At 49.2% G+C, this 18545-nt stretch overlaps 1 protein-coding gene across 1 annotated transcript in view; it reads right to left on the reverse strand.

The window, feature by feature from the left end:
- Positions 1-12013, reverse strand: part of LOC104475587 (centrosomal protein of 164 kDa) — a 32193-nt gene extending 20180 nt beyond the window's left edge. The window contains exons 1-6 of the mRNA XM_086743361.1: positions 11922-12013; positions 11425-11536; positions 11025-11238; positions 5524-5679; positions 2537-2959; positions 863-940 (exon numbers count right to left, since the gene is read on the reverse strand). Coding sequence (XP_086599487.1) covers positions 863-940; positions 2537-2959; positions 5524-5679; positions 11025-11238; positions 11425-11536; positions 11922-11991 — 1053 coding nt within the window. The 5' untranslated portion in view covers positions 11992-12013. The remainder of the gene's footprint in view (positions 1-862; positions 941-2536; positions 2960-5523; positions 5680-11024; positions 11239-11424; positions 11537-11921) is intronic.
- Between the last annotated feature and the right edge of the window lie 6532 nt (positions 12014-18545).

Here is an 18545-nt window from a genome sequence, read left to right on the forward strand (position 1 = left end):
GGGAGGACACCACAGCATTGCAGGGCTGTGAGCTCTCTCACACTACCAGTGCACACTTCCAGGCCACCGATCCCAGCAGGCAGGGGTGACACTGGCTACCTCCAAAGCCAGCAGATCTTCCCGCATCCTCTGCTGTTCTCATTTTCGATACTGCTGCAGATTTCCTGAGATGGTTCCTCAGAGTCAGCTCCTGCAAGTTGCCCACAAGCTATGCACTCTCCACAACAATTCTCCCTCCCGGCAGAGGCTCTGGGGGTCCTTACACTTGACTACACACAGGGAGAGCACGTGTGCGAACACGTGCCCACAAGCGAGCACTACAAAAAGGGATTGTTTGAGGCAGCAGCCACGTGCCAACACACAGGCTTGTACTAATGCAGATAAATCATGATATCCTCAGCCATTTGCTGGCTGTGCTGCCTCTGCTCCCACTGGCAGATGGCAATGGCAGTTTCCTGTGGAGATGAAGAGATGCTGATGGGCATCTCCCCCACCTCAGGGCTACCCTCCTACACGTTCTCCCTCCAGGACCTTCAGGAACCAGGTCACCCAGCCATACATACTCCCCTTAGAAAAAGCTGCCAAGTCCCTTAAAGCACAATTTTTACACTGCTTCTTATTTTCCTTTTTGCAATTACCTGAGCGCAGTCGCAGCCCTAAGTGGTCTGCTTTTCCAGGGATATTACCTCACCCACAGACAGAACCTGCTAAGCGCAAGATGACATCGCTGGCCTGTGCCACAGCTGCAAGGTCACTGCTTAGCAGTTCAGGAGTCGGGCAGTTTGACTACAAGAGGTGGGCACAGGTTCCCAGAGGAATGCAAAGCCCACACCCAAGGGACAGGGAGCTTTTTGTGACTCACCAGAGGCCGAAGCAGCTCGCGGTCTGAGCAGTCAGAGCCTTGCAAGCCCTCCTCACAGTCACTCATCTCAAAGGCCTTCTAAAGCAGAGAGAAGATACACATTACTGTCTGTACATGTCTTACTCCATCAGCTTCACCAAGGCATTTCCAGCAAGATGACAACTGATACCAGGAAGACAAATCTGGCCTCTCTATAACACAGGGAAGAAAAGGTGACTGAACACCATGGGAAAGACACAGAGTGTGACGCACAGGACAAGCACCAAAACACCACTTCACAGGAGGGCAGGGGCAGGAGACGGGACCAGGGAGGGCAAAGAAGCGCTCTTCAAATACCCCTGAAAAAAGGCAACTGCTTGCTGTCCTCTGTTCCTTCTCCAAGGATCTCTACAGCTCCGAGAACTCCCCAGCCCACCACACAAATGGGTGAAGCCACACACAACAGTACCATGGTCTTAAAAGGACTTCAGAAGTACACCCTGCCATGCCTAGCTGCAGCCAGGACTGCTGCGTTCCCAGTCATTGCAAAACAGCCTGTAACTGCTCAATATGAACACCCACAAAGCCCCGCTGATGTCAGCGGAACTACCCAGACACACAAAGCAAGCATGCAGGGATCTGCTGGTAAAACCTAAGCTTTCAACTCGAAGCTCTTCAGGACAGCGCATATCCTCCTGGCTCACTTTCATAGCTTATCATTTTTTAAAGACATCAATGGAACTAGAAAAATTGTCAAAATCAGCAGGAAGAAAGCTCAATTGGAAAGTTACAGTTTGTCAGATCTCATAGTCTAACATTTCTGGAAGACACTGAAGAGCGGATAGCGTGCATCTCTCTGGCACCCCAGTTGCAGGGGCAAGGCCGTGAACCCATCTGCACCTCGGACACTTCAGTTCTTCTCCTACCAGGGACCACACACTCAGGTAGCCCAGTTTGGCTGACTGCAGTCAGCTGTTGGCCAGCTCTCCTCCCAGGCAGCGCTAGAAAAGCTGTGGGCAGACTGGAAGGTACTCCTAGCGCTACAGCTCTGGAGCCAGCCCCGAGGCACAGTCTTTCCTGACTCTGACCTCGCACCTCAAAGAATCATAGAACGGTTTGGGTTGGAAGGGACCTTCAAAGGTCATCTAGTCCAACCCCTCCGCAAGGAGAAGGGACATCCCCGACTAGATCAGATTGCTCACCTCCCTGGCGCATCCTTCCACAGAGCTGCCAATATCACAGCTGGCAGCTCGCTCTACACTTGCCCCATCTCTGCATAAGCTGAGAGAAACAACAGCAGAGAAACCAAGCAGCATGGACAGCTGGCCCTGGTGTGAACTTCATTCTAAAGCCTGCTTGCTTTGTGCAGATGCCAGCACTGAAAGCTGAGACTTATTTCTCCTCCAAGAATCAAGACACATCACAGCTCAGGGTTTTTTCGTGCCGGTTGCTTCGGACAGCACTTTGCGTATGCTTAAAAGAACAATTTCCTAGCTCGGTACTGATGGTGTCGATCTGGGAATCTGGAGTGCTTGTGTCCCCCCAGGAACACCCTGCTGATGGGAAAGCCCTTACGCTGACTTAAGAGAAAAACAAGTGCTCAAAGAGCTTTCCTGAATCAGGGATGTACAAAGCAGCAGGAACAGCCACAGCAACTTCCACACCAAAACCAAGCCATGCAGGCAGGTCTCTTACTTTGCCAGCATCCAGCCTGCTGTCTGTTTTCAGATCAGCTGCTGCTTCTTCCCTCATTTCACTCACTGCCTTTTCACCAACAGACGCGGTGTCAACGGTGGCAGCCAGGCTTGCCAGCTGATCTGCCTCAGCAGCTGGAGATGCAACTCCAGGTAGCTCAGGACCGCTGAGCACATCTGTCTCTGCTGCACTCCTTTCCCCCCGAGACTGCGGCAGCTCCTCTGCTGCAGAGACGGCATCTTCCACCTCGGCATCTTGCTTGCCCAGTAGGTCATTCCCAGAGGGCTCCTCCTTGTTCTGGCCAGACAGGCTACTGTCAGCATCTCCGGGAAGGGCTTGAACTGGAGTCGGAGGGCACGCAGCATCAGAATCCAAGGAAGACTCTTGCCCTTCGTCAGCATGTCCTGATTTTAAAGACTCCTTCTAGGCAGCAAGTCAAACACAATTATAGCTACAACATTCGTTACCTCCTCTCTGGGAGAATGCAGGGGTCAGGAACAACATGGCTTCTCCTACAGCAAGCAGCAAAATCACAAAGCTTTGGGTGACTTCAAGGTCAGTCTGATTTCTCTTCATACAGTCCCTTTCAAAGACAAGGAACTTTGTTACGATAAGCACACTCATTTCTTGGGCTTGGGCTTTTTTTTTTTAAATCTGTTTTTTCTTCACAGGGTCTCACAGTTAGCAGCAGCTGTTGCAAGGCCCATTGGGAGCACCCTACTATGTCTGCAGTAGACCCATTTATGCTTCCACAGTGGATCTGCTCAGCAAGAGAGGGACATTTGCAGGAGACCATTACTAGACATTTAACTTCTGCCTGAAACAAGCAGAGAAGAGTAGGCAGGATGCAATCATTCCACCTTCCCATGGGACAAACTTGAAGGCAGGCACTGATTTAAGCCACCACCCTGAGCTCAGACCAAGACCGTGACTAGCTAACACACTAGACTGAGGAAGGGCAGAACCCACTGGCCTCCGGGAAAAAACAACCCCAAATTAAAGCTTAGTCACCCAAAGGTTTGTCTGCCTCTCCCAGAAGTGGGAAGGCCCACAAAACTCACAACAAACAACACGATAGCCAGGAGGAAGCAGGAGAAGGTTCCCTCATCAGTATGCAACAAAACTGCTAGCACGTCCTACTTTCCCACAGTTTTACTAATGCTGTGGTGTCTTGTCAAACATTAGCTGCATCCTGCGTACAGCGCGTACCATACACAGACAACATATTTTAACGATGTATTTTTATCCAAGTGCAACGAAAATGCTGTCAGCTTTAAACCCAGAGCTGAAGCAGACTCGAAAGAACAGCTCCTAGCTCATCATTTGGCTGAGACACCTTCTCAGGGCTGAGAGCACCATCCCTCAGAGTAGAGAGGAGGAGACAAGTCTAATCACTGGGTACTTTCCAAAAAGCCTGCCATTCAGAGCCTCACCTGCCAAGTAATAAATGAAAGTTTATGGCCCCTTTCCAGTTCGGTGCCTGGTTAACAGAGGCTCACAAACACGCCGCTCACTCACTAGCCAGCCACACGAGGCTCTGCAAAGGCCTCGAGAACGCCTTTATTCCAGAGCCCATGGAAACACCGGCAAGCGGCACTTCTTTAGTGTCACTCCAGTGAGGAGTTCTCATTGTGCTTCCTTTTGCCTGGCGATGAAGGCATCTGGGAAGTTGGGCTCTTTTTTGGACAGGCTTGCTTTAGAGTTTTTCCAAAGATCTCTCTCTCCAGGACATCTGACAGTGCCCAAGAAAAGATACGCCAAATGAGACCAATTGGGATTCTTACACTTGAAAACTACACACTAATATTTCCCTTTGAGGAGCACACACACACACCCCACAACAGAATATATTCAATATTCAGTCAGGATCATAACAAAACAAAATGCTTGAAATCACCAGTGACAAGGCTTAAGTCAGCAAGAAGAACACCTTCAGTGAACGTGGCTTTGCACAGTGTTTTGCACATCTACTATTTCATTTTCCTTTAAATGATCAACTTGTTACCACTTAAAACTTATTTGTTTTGTTAACCCAAAGGGCCTGTGTCCTGGTTCTGGCCAGGATAGAGTTAATATTTACCTGAGCTGGGTGGAGAACTGAAGCTGGTAGCCCCTATGGCTGGGATAGTTAACTAATTAGCTAACAGCTGGGGTTAATTTACCCAAATTAGCCAAAGGGCTATTCCATCCCATCTGACATCATGCTCAGTATATAAGTGAGGAGGGTGCTGAAGGGAGGCCCCCTGCTACTTGGAAGAGACTGGATGTGGAGATCTGTTGTGAGCTATTGTACTGTATTTGTGTTCCATCACTCTCTTGTTTTCTTCTGTCATTACTGTTAAATTTACTTTTTGTTCAATCTCAATCCACGTGTTTGTTTTTTTTTCCTGGTTTTCTTTTGTTTGTCAAATCTCCTCCTATTCTCTCGGAGAGTGGGGGGAGTGAGAGAGAGACTGTGTAGTCTGGTCCCTGTTGGGGCTGAACTACGACAGCCTGTAAACAAAAACACCCACATCCTGTAAGTAATCATTTGCTGTGACTGCAAGTTTTACATTCACCCAGAAAACTGTTCTTTTAATTTTTTAATCTCAGCAGGTAACAGTTGAGTGAAAGTACTATTCACCAGATTACATTATCTGTACCATATGCCATGCTTCGTCTGGACACAAATCAAACTTCTACTGAAATGAACTTGACAGACTTCTTTCCCCTCCAACAGTAATTGAAACAATTATTTCTTTAGAGCTACTAAACACAACAGATGAAAGCCCAGCACAAACTTAGCACTAGGATCCCCGGAAACAGCAAAAGAAAAGAAATCTAGTGAGAGAGAGTAGGAAGTGGGGTTTTTTTTAACAGACAGAAGTATTTCAAAACTGACCAGAGATCACAGATGCTGTTATTTAAGCTCCTAAGTATCACCAGGCCCATGACATTTTGTAGAGCGTGCTTTCCAGGGCACGTTCCCAGAGAAGACAGAGCCTTACCTGCAGTCCTCCTTTGGCCGCAAGGCTGGAGTCCAAGCTTCCCACCTCCCAGTCCGGCAGCTTGCGAAGGATGCCGGCCCGAGGAGACGCGAGGCCTCGCAGCGGAGCCAGGTTCCACAGGGGCGCCTGGCTGGGTGCTAGCAGGGTGCCTGAGGACTGGAGCAGACAGAAGGGACTCACTGGCAGAAGAGCACATGTGCACAGCTTACGCTCCTTTTTTCAGACAGGGAGCAAGCGCTCCCCTGCATGAACATGGCTGCCAAGACTGAACCCACCACCACTGAAAAACCACTTGTGAGACCCCACACCCAGCAATCACCAGCACAGGACACACAAAAAACAGCCGTTTGGTCTACTCACACATCCTGTCTTCGAAAGGCCCATTTGAATACAGCGATTTACTTCACAGCAGTGAGGCGATTCAGAAAATCAACGGGCATTACTCCCAAACCAACGTGGGAACAGCAACAGCTCCCCTAGCTCACACATCTGCACATACCCACACACAGCCCCCTCTGGGAGAGGCTCTGACACCACAGGCAAACTGGGCACCTTTCCTGCTGTTTGCCCTGCTCCTGTGCACAGTGTGAAACCACTTTGATCGCCAGAAGCCTCCTGCTCTCCACCAGCTGCAATGGCCATCTCTGCTTAGAGGGAAATCCAGGCTGCTCCTTCACCTTACACCAGCGGAAAAGTCACAGGCAGCAGAAAGCAGCTCTGTTGCGCCACATCCTGCAGCAGCTCCCAAATACACCTCTCCCTTTCAAAGGGCAGCAAGGGCCCTGGGAGCCATCCAACATCCTCCCCTCCCAGCAACGCACGCTTGACATCTGAATGTATCTTCACCCAGAAATGCAATCACTCTGACTTTGTGGAACTCCCCACCCAAGCAGTCTCACCCTGCGACACACTGCACGGGTTAACCTAGGGGCACACGTATGCCAGGGTTTCCTCTGTAGCATGTCAGTACAGGCAAGCGCCCTTGCTTCCACAGAGCATCTGTGTATTCAGAAATTACAGTTCCTGCACTCTGCGTCTATACAAGACTCCGGACTGGAAACAGAGTTAACTCGCTCGCACACCAAGGGATGGGGAGAAGGAGATGAACATACACTGAGCTTTCTTCCACCAAGTAATCGCCACAGCAAAGGTAACAGAATAAATCCCACATGCTGGGCCTAACGAATTATCTTCTACAGAATTATCTTCTACATTAGCTACACATATGGAGCAGAGGATGTCAGCTGTCCTTCAGCAAAGATAAACTCACTTCCATCAGGCTCATTCCAACTTTCAAGATCATCTGCAGTTTCTCTGATACTGAGCACTACCACATGCTGGTAATTAGAAAGCTGAGCTGGTGATTTGGTGGAGCCACAGCTAGGAACCAGCAACAGAAGAGCAGAGCAATTCATTAACAGTACACACAGTGACTTTTCAGTCCTTTTTTTTTTTTGTGCTTCAGAACAGGAGATTTGGTAAGTTGGCAATTACTTGTGGGCAGAGACAAAACAAGCTGGAACTTTCTTCTCAGTGAAGGGCAGGATCTCGCTACAGGCAAGAGAGGGAAAATGTTTAGGCCAAACAGAGCCAAACGGTCCAGCTATTCACATAGGAGGAAAGAGTTACATTTGTAGATGGGCCCCATCTCACTGTAAGCTATCTTAGTGTCCTAAGACCATAGCAGCAACCCAAGGACCAAAAACTGTGTAGGTGGGTGCACTATAGACTTGTCTGAGCAAAACAATGGCCTGCAACCACTGAGAATACTCCTTCTCTTGCTTGAGGAGGCCAACTCAAACTTCTTCCCATTTTTCTTTCACTTCAGACAGAACAGAGTCCATTTCTCACAGTACTGGCCATGGACACAGGAGAGCTGGCTGCCACCCATGGTTTCTTACATCAATGTTCTGGTTTTGTTAGTGAGGGGGGCCTAAGGTGACAGCTTCTGTAGGAAACTGCTAGAAGTCGCTCCCCTTTGTTCAGTGGACTCGGCCGGGCCTAGGGCGGACCTGCTGCTGGCCAAGGCCGAGCCAATTGGTAGCAGAATGTCCCGTGATAACGCCTCTGCGATAACGTATTTAAGAAGGGGAAAACAAACAAACAAACCAAACAACCACACACAACCAAACAACCACACACAACCAAACAACCACACACAACCAAACAACCACACACAACCAAACAACCACACACAACCAAACAACCACACACAACCAAACAACCACACACAACCAAACAAACAAACAAAAAAAGAGAAGATGTGAAGAAGCTGAGTTGGGGCAGAGGTGCAGAGGGGGAGGCGCAGGCCTCACCCTCGGGCCTCTCGCCACACAGCCAACTGGGCCCGACTCGGTCCAACCTGGCTGCAAGAAGTGGAGAGGAGAGGAGAAGTGAATAAGATGATGTAAAAAAAAAAAAAAAAAAAAAAAGATCCTGAGAGACATCTACCAGCCTGTTGTGAGGAACGGCTGCAGACGCCAAGGTCAGTTCAGAAGGAGGGGGAGGAGTAATGCGGCTCCTGGCCAAGATTCCCCTGCAGCCTGTGGTGACGACCATGGTGGAGCAGGTTGTCCCCCTGCAGCCCATGGAGGTCCATGGAGGAGCAGAGTTCCACTTGGAGCCTGTGAAGGACCCCACACAGGGGGAGGTGGATGCCTGAAGGCGGCTGTGGCCCATGGAGGGCCCGCTGGGACAGCTGTTCTGAAGGGACTGAACTCCATGGAAGAGATGACCCACGCCGGAGCAGTTCCACAAAGCAGCTCAATCACTCTGGGACCCGAGATTCAGCAAGTGAAACTAAGCTAAGAATAGCCAAATAAGCTGTTCCCCCTCAGTTCAGATTGTAGGATCTCTAGGGAAGAGACTGACTTTGTAGTCTGCTTACTACAAAGGGTCTTAAGAGCCAAAATTAAAGATGATTTTGTACTTGATGTTGCCATCCCACTTGATTTTTCTGCCTGTCGTCTGTTTTCGAGTTCAGAAGGAACTCCGTGCCCTTGCAAAACTAAAGCAAGGTGTGAGTTGTGCAGCGTTTGCCATGCAAGGAAGGCCACAAAGGCTTTTTTCAGGCTACCTCCTGAGCTTTAGGAAAACAGCTAAAGCTAATGCCACATCTGCTGGTGTGACCTCCAACAGGAAATCTTTACCTGTTTTCTTCTGAAAATCAGCTTAGAACCAGAAATTTCACACTCTCCAGAAACATTTACAATGGAAGAAGCAAAGGTCCGAGTCCTACCTCATTCCTGCCTGCTCTTCCACCAGCCTCTGTTGTGCTGTAACTCCCCACAGTTTCTCTTGTTTGGGTGACCTCCACTTCCAGGTGCTGACAGGGACTGTTGCTCCCCTGGCACTCAACCTGCCAGTCTGCCCTGACTTTCTATCCCCACACTCCAGGAGCTTCATTGGTTCTTCCATTTTTTGCTCTTCACTTCGTGTTGTACTCCAGTGCCATTAGACTTCTGGCCAGTGCAGCGCCCACAAAAATCCACCCCCAAGACCAACGTGTTCAGTGTTCTGGGCTTGAGGCTCTCTCACATTTCAGCACCTGGGGTGCATCATCGTTACAAGAACTGTCCGAGTCACTGGTATCGCGCTCTGATATCAAATTGCTTCCTTTGTCATTTATCCAGCCATCTTCAGCAGATGAAAAACACATTCTGATATAGCATCCACTGCAGAATGAACATCCACATCGATTCCTCTCTTCATACCTAACACTTGGAAGCAGGGTAGCGTATCTGTGTTCTTTTGAGGGACTGCAGAGTGGCCCTCTAGCTCATCATGGCTACTGTCTGCTTCTGTATCTGCTCCTCCTTCTGTCAGCTCCCTCTCCTTTAAACTTTTTCTCTCACATCTGCTGATGGTCTTGTTGCTCTTGTATAGACCCATGGGTTGACCCAAAGCCTCACTGGGCACCTTTCTCCAACGCTGCTCTCAGATACCTTGCTGTAGGATCTCTGCTCTCCTTGAGCATTTGGAACATCAGCCATCTCCTGCAAACTGCAGTCATCTGTGGGACCAGCGTCCAAATGAGCTGATTCATTGTTCCTGCGGTGAAGTCCTGCTTTTTCCTCTGGCCTGCAATATGCCTGGGCTTCTTTCCACATCCTCATCCAGTCCTGTAGACTTCTGTCTGACTGAGAGGCCATGATCAGGCTTATGGACAAACTCAGTCATCACATCTTTCGTCTTCCACTTTTCTTTCAGCTCTTCATCCTCAGAGAGTAGTCTTTTGTCTTCAAGAGCCTCAAGTAGAGAGCTGATGTTCTTGCAGTCTTGGGAACATGGTTTCTTTCATACATGGAAAGGTTGCCCTGGTGGGCTAACCTCTAAATCACTGTCAGACTCTGAGACAAAGGACTCCAGACAAAGCTCTTCTTGCATTTCTAAAAGTGTATCCTGGAGGATGTCTGTAACACGGCTGCTAAGAGAAGGGTCTTCTAAAGCTTGCTCCATGGCAGGTAAGGTTTGGCATGGTCTCCTGAAGTTTGAAGCAAGGAAGGGATGCACTTTGCTTGCCCACATGGCTGTAGATTGTCTCCTTGAGTCACTTACACCCAGTAGTCTCCCTTTATCTTCGTCAAGGCAGCCTTCATTGCTAATCTGGCTATCTGGATCGGGCTCAGGACTCTCCTGCCCAGGGGATAGAATGGCAGAGGGCATTTGACAAAAGGATGTTGAAAGAGGAATCCCTGGCTGCACCTCCTAAGCAGATAAATATCAGCAAATAACTACCACATGCCACTACGTATCACCTTATCTGTTTAAAGGAGAGATATATATACTTACTTAATACATAACTTATTTATATATAAGTATGTACATTTGAGCAGTTGAAAGGACACATACACATATAGAAGAAAAGGCTCAAACTGAGGGCCTGAGGCTTTCTGAGTTGAAGAGGTCCACATCTTGCACAGCAACATAAGGAATCCTCCTTCCCCTTGGAGATGATTTCTCATTACTGGCAAATGGAAGGTAGGGATGATCTGCTGTCACTTGGGATATAAAGGGAATTTGGTTATGCTTGTGGATACCAACAGCAAAGCAGACTAACCTCACGCCTCTAAACCCGTGTTCGCTGCCCATATATCATAGCAATACATGCGTGGACACCGTGTGAAGACCATTTGTTGTCCTCTCCAAGGAAGGAAGTCTTCCCAGCACTCCAAATATCTGCTGCTGACAATAGCACCAGCATCCTTGGCTGCTGCCATATCCTTCTCCACAATAGGATCACAGGGCTGAGGCACCCAAGCTCCAGATGCATCCTTCCAAAGTAAAGCTCCTCAAGTTTTGTGGGTTTGTGACTCCACTTCTGCCAGATTTTCATCAAAATCACAACCCTGCCAGACAGCACTCCTTGTCGGGAGATCACTGTTACAATCCCAAAGCAGCAGCAGCACAAATTCACCCTCTAATTCACAGCCACTCATTCATCCTCCACCCAGCCCTCTTGCTCCTCCCTAGAAGCACTGCAAGAAGCAGAGCCTACTCACAGGGGGTTGCTTCAGTGACTGCTTCTCCTTCTTGTCTTTCTTCTCTTTCTTTTCTTTCTTCTTTTTCTTCTCTTTCTTTTTTGAGCTGCCACATGCCAGCAGCTTCTCTCGCTCCTGAACAACAAGCCGTCTGTAGTGATCATCACAGGGGTGGTCCCACATCGACTGGCCGTTAGCAAAGTTGAAGTAGTAGATGTCCCCATTGGTATCCTGGCTGCAGGGCAGAAACAGCACAAAAAGTGAAAAGAGTACTTCTGCACCCACAGGAAGAACATCCGTGGGGGCATCACTCCACCTCACGAGCCGGTACCCTGCTCTGCCAGCCACGTGGGCAGCGCACAGCAGGGGAAGGGCAGGGGAGGCCAGGAATCCAGCAGGGCAGTGCTGACAGAGCTCTCACCAGGGCTTCCACTCAGCTGGTAACGGGGCCAGGATGGCTTCCTTGGCCAGCCAAATCAGCTCTGGCTCCTTCTCAGGGTCAATCCCAATCTCCCGTGCAAAATCTTGGATTTCTAGGAAAACAGAAGAGGAACCTGTGGAGACTGTCTACAGCAGGCACCACACAAACAAAGCCAACCTCCTCAGCTAAAGCAACGGGCACACTGGGAAACCCTGATCCCGAAATGAAGCTGCTCAAAGCTGCTAACACAGTCCACATCAGTGAGCACATCCTACCGGGCTGTTAAAGCCAGGAGACAGACTGAAAGAAAAAAAAAAAAAAAATGGCATTTATCTTCACAACCAAAAGGCTAATTTTTCAGCTCTGCCTTCTGTGAAATCCCATTTATTGGGATTCCACCTATGCTCTCCTGAATCCCTCTTTTCTTAATACACCTAGAAGTGACTTGCACACTTGAGTCCTTTATCGCAGCTCCCAAGGGGACAGGCATCGGTTACCTTTCTCAGTGGGAAGGTATGTGTCGTCGTAAACTTCTTCCAGGATGATCTGGTCACCAATACACGCCATCAATCCTGCCACAGTTCCCTGCACCTGCTGGCATAAAGGAAGCAACACAAAAAATCACCACGCTCAAGCACGCTCCAATAAATAAAGCTTCCTCATCGCACAGCACATAGCAAAGCCCCACAGGAAACTCAGCACTGGGGCTGTGGAGGGGAACAAGGTGCACTGTGTCTGCCAAGCACAGGTGCAGATCGGAGAGGCAAAGGCAGCCAGAACTGACGGATTCTCGTACAGGCAGCAGGACACAGCTAAAAGCACTGGGTAGTGAGCTGCAACTCAGAGCGAATTAACAGCACAAAGGGAGAGGAAGAAATAGTACATTATTGACAAGCATGTTTCCCCACCTCCCCTACAAAAGGTAGAGGCTGCTGGTCAGGTGGTAACAAGGAGATTGAGCCCCCTGCCAGCTCTGTGCTGGGCACAGCCAGGAGCTCTCCACTTTACACCTGCCCTGAAGCCAAGGGGGAAGAAGCCACCCCAGTCACAACACCCACAGCCCAAGTCACCCCCAAGGAGGGAAAACACACAACAGGGCAGAGATCTCTGCTCTGCTTACAGTGCTCCTTCACTGCACAGGGCAAAACCAAATCCAAGACTTGCCACACACACTTCACAGCAGTTGTGGGAACAGGGAGCAGAGCTGAAGTGGCTCATCAGTTATAATCAGACCCCACAGGCTTTCAAGCTTCTGCAGAGCAGATGAGCATTTGCTTCAGGGACTTCTTAAACATGCAAAAAACAAGCTGAAAGGAGAAAGGTGAAAGAGAGAAAAATGTTTCCCCAGAGCACATCACAGTTCAGCTTTTGGAGAGCAGTCCCTGGGCTGAAAGAGCACTGCCCTGGGACAGCACAGCTTCTCACCACACTCAGCTTGCCTTGGCCTCTCTCACCTTCCCACAGGACATTTTGGAAGCTCTAAAAGGATCCTAATCTAGTGTGTCCCACCTGTGGAGGATTGCTTCACATTTAGCAACCATTTAGTCCTGCCACAGCTGGGCCCTTATGACCCATTCACCACAGGTGTAGGCAGCTTTAGGTTCTTTTCCCCACCCCAAATACGCCCAGCTGTGGCTCTGCACAGCCACATTTGGCCAGCATTAGCCTCCCACAGCCACGTGGGGAGCCAGGCCAGGCACCAAAGAGGGCTCCCTGTGGCTGCACAAAGGCCAATGCCAGGGAGCCCAGGAACCCACGGCAGGAGCAAGGACAAGGCTGTCCCTTCTGCTCCCTGCACACTGGTCAGCTGCCCGAACGCAGAGCACTGACAAGGGCAGACTGCTTTCACCCTAAAAACCCCAGATATTCAGCGGATAAAGTATGCCCGTGCTTTCCTCCTGAGACTGCGGGGGTTGCTGCCTGCCGGGTGTCTGGGCAGCCGCGGGAACGGGCCGAGCAGCATCGGCGCACAGATGGTGAGCGCCTGGAGTGGGATCTCCATGCCCCTGCCTGTCACGGAGCCCTCGCTGCCCTTTCTCACCTTCCGCTGTCCTCAGCCCGCTCTCTATTTACAAGGCTCGCATAAAGCCAGTCTGGGAAGCAGCAGCTCATCCCGGCAGCAACGTCCTCGGGACGCGCCGAACAACCGGCCCCGCTCCCCAGCGCGCCCCGTTACAGCGTCCGGACGCGGACAACGCACCCGAGCCTTTCAGCTCTCGCCTTCCTCTGCCGCAGCAGCGCGTCCCCGTGCCGCGGGGGCGGGGGGGATTACGCTGCACCGCGGCTCCTCCAAACGCTGCTGCTCCGCACCGGGGCACGCGCCAGAGCGGGCTCACGCGTGTGACCAAACCCACGCGAGGAGCGAAGCCTGCAAAGAGGAGGAACGAGCCTCGGTTAACAGGGCGCGAAACGACGTGGAACCTCTTCCGACCTCTGTCGTGAAGACCGGAGCACGACACACGCACGGCCAGGAGCCGGCAGACCCCGACCCCGCCGCGAAGGCTCCCGCCGGCCCCGAGCTGAGGGAGACGACGGGGCCGCTCCCTCGCCCCGAGCGGGAGCGGCCTCCCCCCAGCTGCCGTCCGCCAGCCCCGCACAGACCCGCACCTGCACCCCGCTCTCGCCCCGCTCACCGGATGCGCTCACGGGGCCGTGCGCAAAGGAGAAGCCGCCATCTCGCCGGCGGTCCGCGGATCCGCGCGGGTTACCCGGGGCCACCGCCAAACTCTGGTTCCGCATTCCGGTTCCCTTAGCAACGGCCCGCCCCCGGCTAAATACCGTTGGGCGGCCGGGGAGGCCCAGCCCGGCGCGCGGATTGGCGGTTGGTGTGACGTCCGCCGTGCGGCGGTGCCTGCCGGGGGCTGTAGTCCGGGCGGGGAGGAGTAGCAGGCAGCAGGCACAGGGTGCAGCATAAGAAATTCCGACACCAACAAAGACAGTTTTAAGGTCAAAGCCTGGAAGGGGCTGCTGGAGACGTGGATGCCCGATCTCTGCCCTGCGCTCCTAGGTGGCTTGCAGACATCCTTCCAGTCATATGCTAAGAGGTTAACCATGCCTTCCAGATAAATTGCCATCTGGTGATATTTATTTCTTTCCACTGATAACAAAAGTAGTCATAGTTCAAAAGCTGGCATCTAGTGCTTAGAGATTTAAAGTCACTGTACAATGTAATCATAGAAAGATTTCGGTTGGAGGGGACCTTTAAAGCCCATCTAGTCCAACTCCCCTGCAAAGAGTAGGGACATCTTCAACCAGGTCAGGTTACTTGGAGCCCCATCCAAGCTGGCCTTGAATGTTTCCAAGGATGGGGCATCAGCCACCCCTCTGGACAACCTGTTCCAGTGTTACTACCCTCATTGTAAAAGAAAATTACCTTATGTCCAGTCTGAATCTACCTCCCTCTATTTTAAAACCCTTACCCCTCATCTTATCACAATAGGCCTTGCCAAAGAGTTTCTCCTCATCTTTCGTATAAGCCCCCTTTAGTTACCAGGCTTTGTCCTTCATGTCCTTCCCATAGAGGTTGTACTTTTCGGTCTGCGTGGCTGAGGACGTCTCAGGGCTGCACCATCTCCATCCCACCAGTCCCCACCATGGGCACTTGCTGAAAGAGCAGAGCTCCACCTGGGGACAGAAAAAAGCAACATCAGTCCAATTCACTGCCCACAGCTCTTGCGTTGTTGGCATGGAGCTGAGAGGCACTTCTAGTAGCTGCCTACAGATGAAATTTCCTGTCCCCCGCAACAAACAGGATATAGAAGAGCCTTTCCTAGGAGGAAGAGTGGGTTTTAATGCAACTCTGTATTTTGGTTGACGAGTGCAGCCTCCCGACAGCCCGCTGAGGACTCCTCTGCACCAGCAGCGCCCAGGCAGAAACCTGATGTCCAGCTCCTCCGCACCTCCACTGAAATGTGGGCTTCCTCCTCTTGAGCCTCAAAGCAGTGGCCAACACACATGAGCGCCTGCTCCACGGCCACCAGCAGGCCCCAGTAATTCCCACGGCCCGTTGGGAAGCTGGCCAAGGGGCAAGCTTGTTTGTACCACAGAAGAACAGATACTGATGTATGGGGTGCAGGTGTCCAGGTACTGGCAGTGGAGGCTGCAGGACGGCTTCTGGTTTTGTCTCTGTTTCTCACCATCCAACTCTCAACTAATTGGCAATAAATTGAAATAAATTTTCCCCAAATCAAGCCTATTTTGCCTGTGATGGTAAATGGTACGTGATCTCCCTGTTTTTATCTCAACCCACAAGCTTTTTCATTTGATTTTCCCTTCCTGTCCTGTTGAGGAAGGGGCAGCAAGGGAACGGGTGGGTGAGCGTTCTTAAAATAAAAAGTCTAGGGCTTTCAGCTGGTTCAGCTTCTCTTCTAAATAGACAAGAAAAGCAGGGAAGAAGATAGTGTAGGCAAGGGAGCCCTGTCTTTTTTGGTGAGAGAGCTGGCTGTAAAACCACAGCTGAACTATTCACTCATATTCATTCATATGAAGATATGAAGACGGTACAGAATAAAGACATTAGAAATAAAATACAGCCCTTCAGGGGATTTTGTATCTCTCTGCTAAGCATAGAAAAATCTGTCCAATGCCTGCTGTAAGCAGTGTTAGGAGCCCTCCCGTCAGTTGGATTGCTTTTGCCTGAATTTGGCATCTTGCTTTTTTTTTGTTAGTGTTGCTATACTCAGGTATGAAAAAGTGCCACAAGAAGCATGCAGGAGATCTGCAAAATCCCTATGAATAGCTGGCACTTCTTTTGCACCTTCAGAGGTGCAAATACTAAAGTTCCATTGGAATTAACTGCAACCTACCAAAATATAAGCAAACACAATGCGGAGTAATCTATAAAGATCCCATACGGTCACCAGAAACCGTAACTTGTACTAAAGCCTATGTCCTGGACTTGTTACAGAGGGGATGGAATATCAAACATCCAGACAGCGCTGCCATCTGCTCTACATGTACCAGACAGTGGTGGCTCCACTCGTTCCCTGCATATCTTCACAGTTTCACGAAGTTTATAATAAGATAAGTAGCAATAGACACGTTGTCTTAGGAAATGCTTAGTTGTTAAGCAGTTGTGTCTTGTCTCACTCTACCCAAGTGCACTAATCAGGAGTTGAAGCAAGTGAGAGGTCAGCTAATGAACATAATGAGGAAGAATATTCACTTCGTCCCTCCAGAGGACCCTCGGAGACCACCGGCTCTAAAGACTGAGCATGTGCAGTGGGGTGGAGAGTAGGGAAATAAGTTACAGGAAATTGCATGAATGTGTGTAGTTATACCCTACAAATATCTAGTGACATCCTTGAATAGTGAAGATAAGATTTAGAAAGATAAGGGGTTAATTAGAATAGAATTAATTAAATAATAGAAATCAAGTAGCTTTATAATAATAGAATAATAATATAATGGAATAATATAACAGAATAGTAATTTTTATATAGCCTGGCAGGAACCCTGCATAACAATGTAGTTCTTGTGTGAAACTATAAACTACTGACCTTGGGAGAAAAACAGTAGAGTCGTAAATTGAACATAACAAAGTATTTTCAAGAATGCCCCAGCAAGTGCTGAGATAAGTCAGATGGGTACATCCTGAGGGAGTACAGACATACTGGCTGAAAATAAGATAAGGGGTGTTAAGGAATTCAGAAGCAGAGCCATGGGCTGAGACAAAACTGATAAAGTGGAATAACCAAGGACATTAGGAACCAACAAAGACAAGTCAACAAGAAACCGCCTTGGCAGCAAGAATTCAGCAAGGCTGATTTGTACATAAATAGGTCTTACCAGAGCAAGTGTTGAAGGCAAACCCAAGTTCTTCTTGGAAAATACATCAAAACTGCCTGTCCAACACCTAAGTGCTTTGGGACAGTTAAAAGTGAAACTATTTCTGGAGTTATCATGCATTCTTAACTAATTTTGAGCCAGAAATTATTGGGTCAGCAACGTTGAGAGACATGGGAGAAATGGCAACAAACATCTGTATATCTTCTTTGCTTGCTACTGTCTTGAAGGTTGGTAATAGAGCTGAAGTACTCTGATATGTCTTAAAAGCACTACTGTCCTGGTTTCGGCTGGGATAGAGTTAATTTTCTTCCCAGTAGCTGCTGTGCTTTGCATTTAGTATGGGATTTGGTGTGTGAAGAATGTTGATAATACACTGATATTATGAGTTGTTGCGAAAGAGACCATGGACTTTTTCCAGCTTTCTACGTTTCGCTAATGTGCAGGTGCAGGAAGCTGGGAGGGGTATCGCCAGTACAGTTGACCCAAACTGGCCAAAGAGAGTACCATATCACAGACATTATGCTCAGTACATAAGTGAGGGCTGGCTGAGGGGCAAAGCTCTCACCCTTTCTCTTGCTGCTCGGAATAATTTCAGGATCGCTTTTCAGTTTCGTTTCCATGATCATTGCCTGGGACAGGCTGCATCAGTGATTGAGTCATTGGGTGGTGAGAAATTGTGCATAATTTGTTTTTTATATTTTAGTATCCCTATATTTTGTTATTATTAGGATAATCTTCCTTTGCTACCCTAGTAAACTGCCTTAATCTCAATACACAAGTTTTCCTTTCTTCCTGATTGTCTCCCCCATCCCGCTGGGGAGGGGAAGGGTGAGCAAGCAACTGCATAGTACTCCATTGCTGACAGGAGTTAAACCACAACAACCAACAAAGTCAGCTAAAGACCTAAATAGTTACTGCTAGAGATCTGTACCAGGACTCAAGGATACTCAATATGAGGATCTTTTACAAAAGACTTAAATCTAAGCTGATTTCCTCTCTAGTTTGCCCTGAATTTGGAAGATCACAATAATAGTCTATAGACCCATCACGGCGTACAGGCTAGAAACTAAACTGACAAACCTGTGTGGGAATATCCAGATAAGAAATCCTGCATCCTTAGACAGGGTTAACCCACAACATTGTGTCATACCATGTAGCCCTGTGATGACAGCATAAGCAAAAATGTCTGTAAGTGTTATACGGAGAAGTACACACTATCTCATATATAGACATATTTAGGTCTCTTGATCTCAAACCAAATCAAGAAGATAAATTAAAAATAACCAAATAGAATACACTTTCTCATCAGCATTTTAATGAAATATCAGGAAATG

This window comes from Chlamydotis macqueenii, chromosome 3 (genome assembly GCF_036417535.1).
Source record: "Chlamydotis macqueenii isolate bChlMac1 chromosome 3, bChlMac1.mat, whole genome shotgun sequence".
NCBI classification, from domain to species: Eukaryota; Metazoa; Chordata; class Aves; order Otidiformes; family Otididae; genus Chlamydotis; species Chlamydotis macqueenii.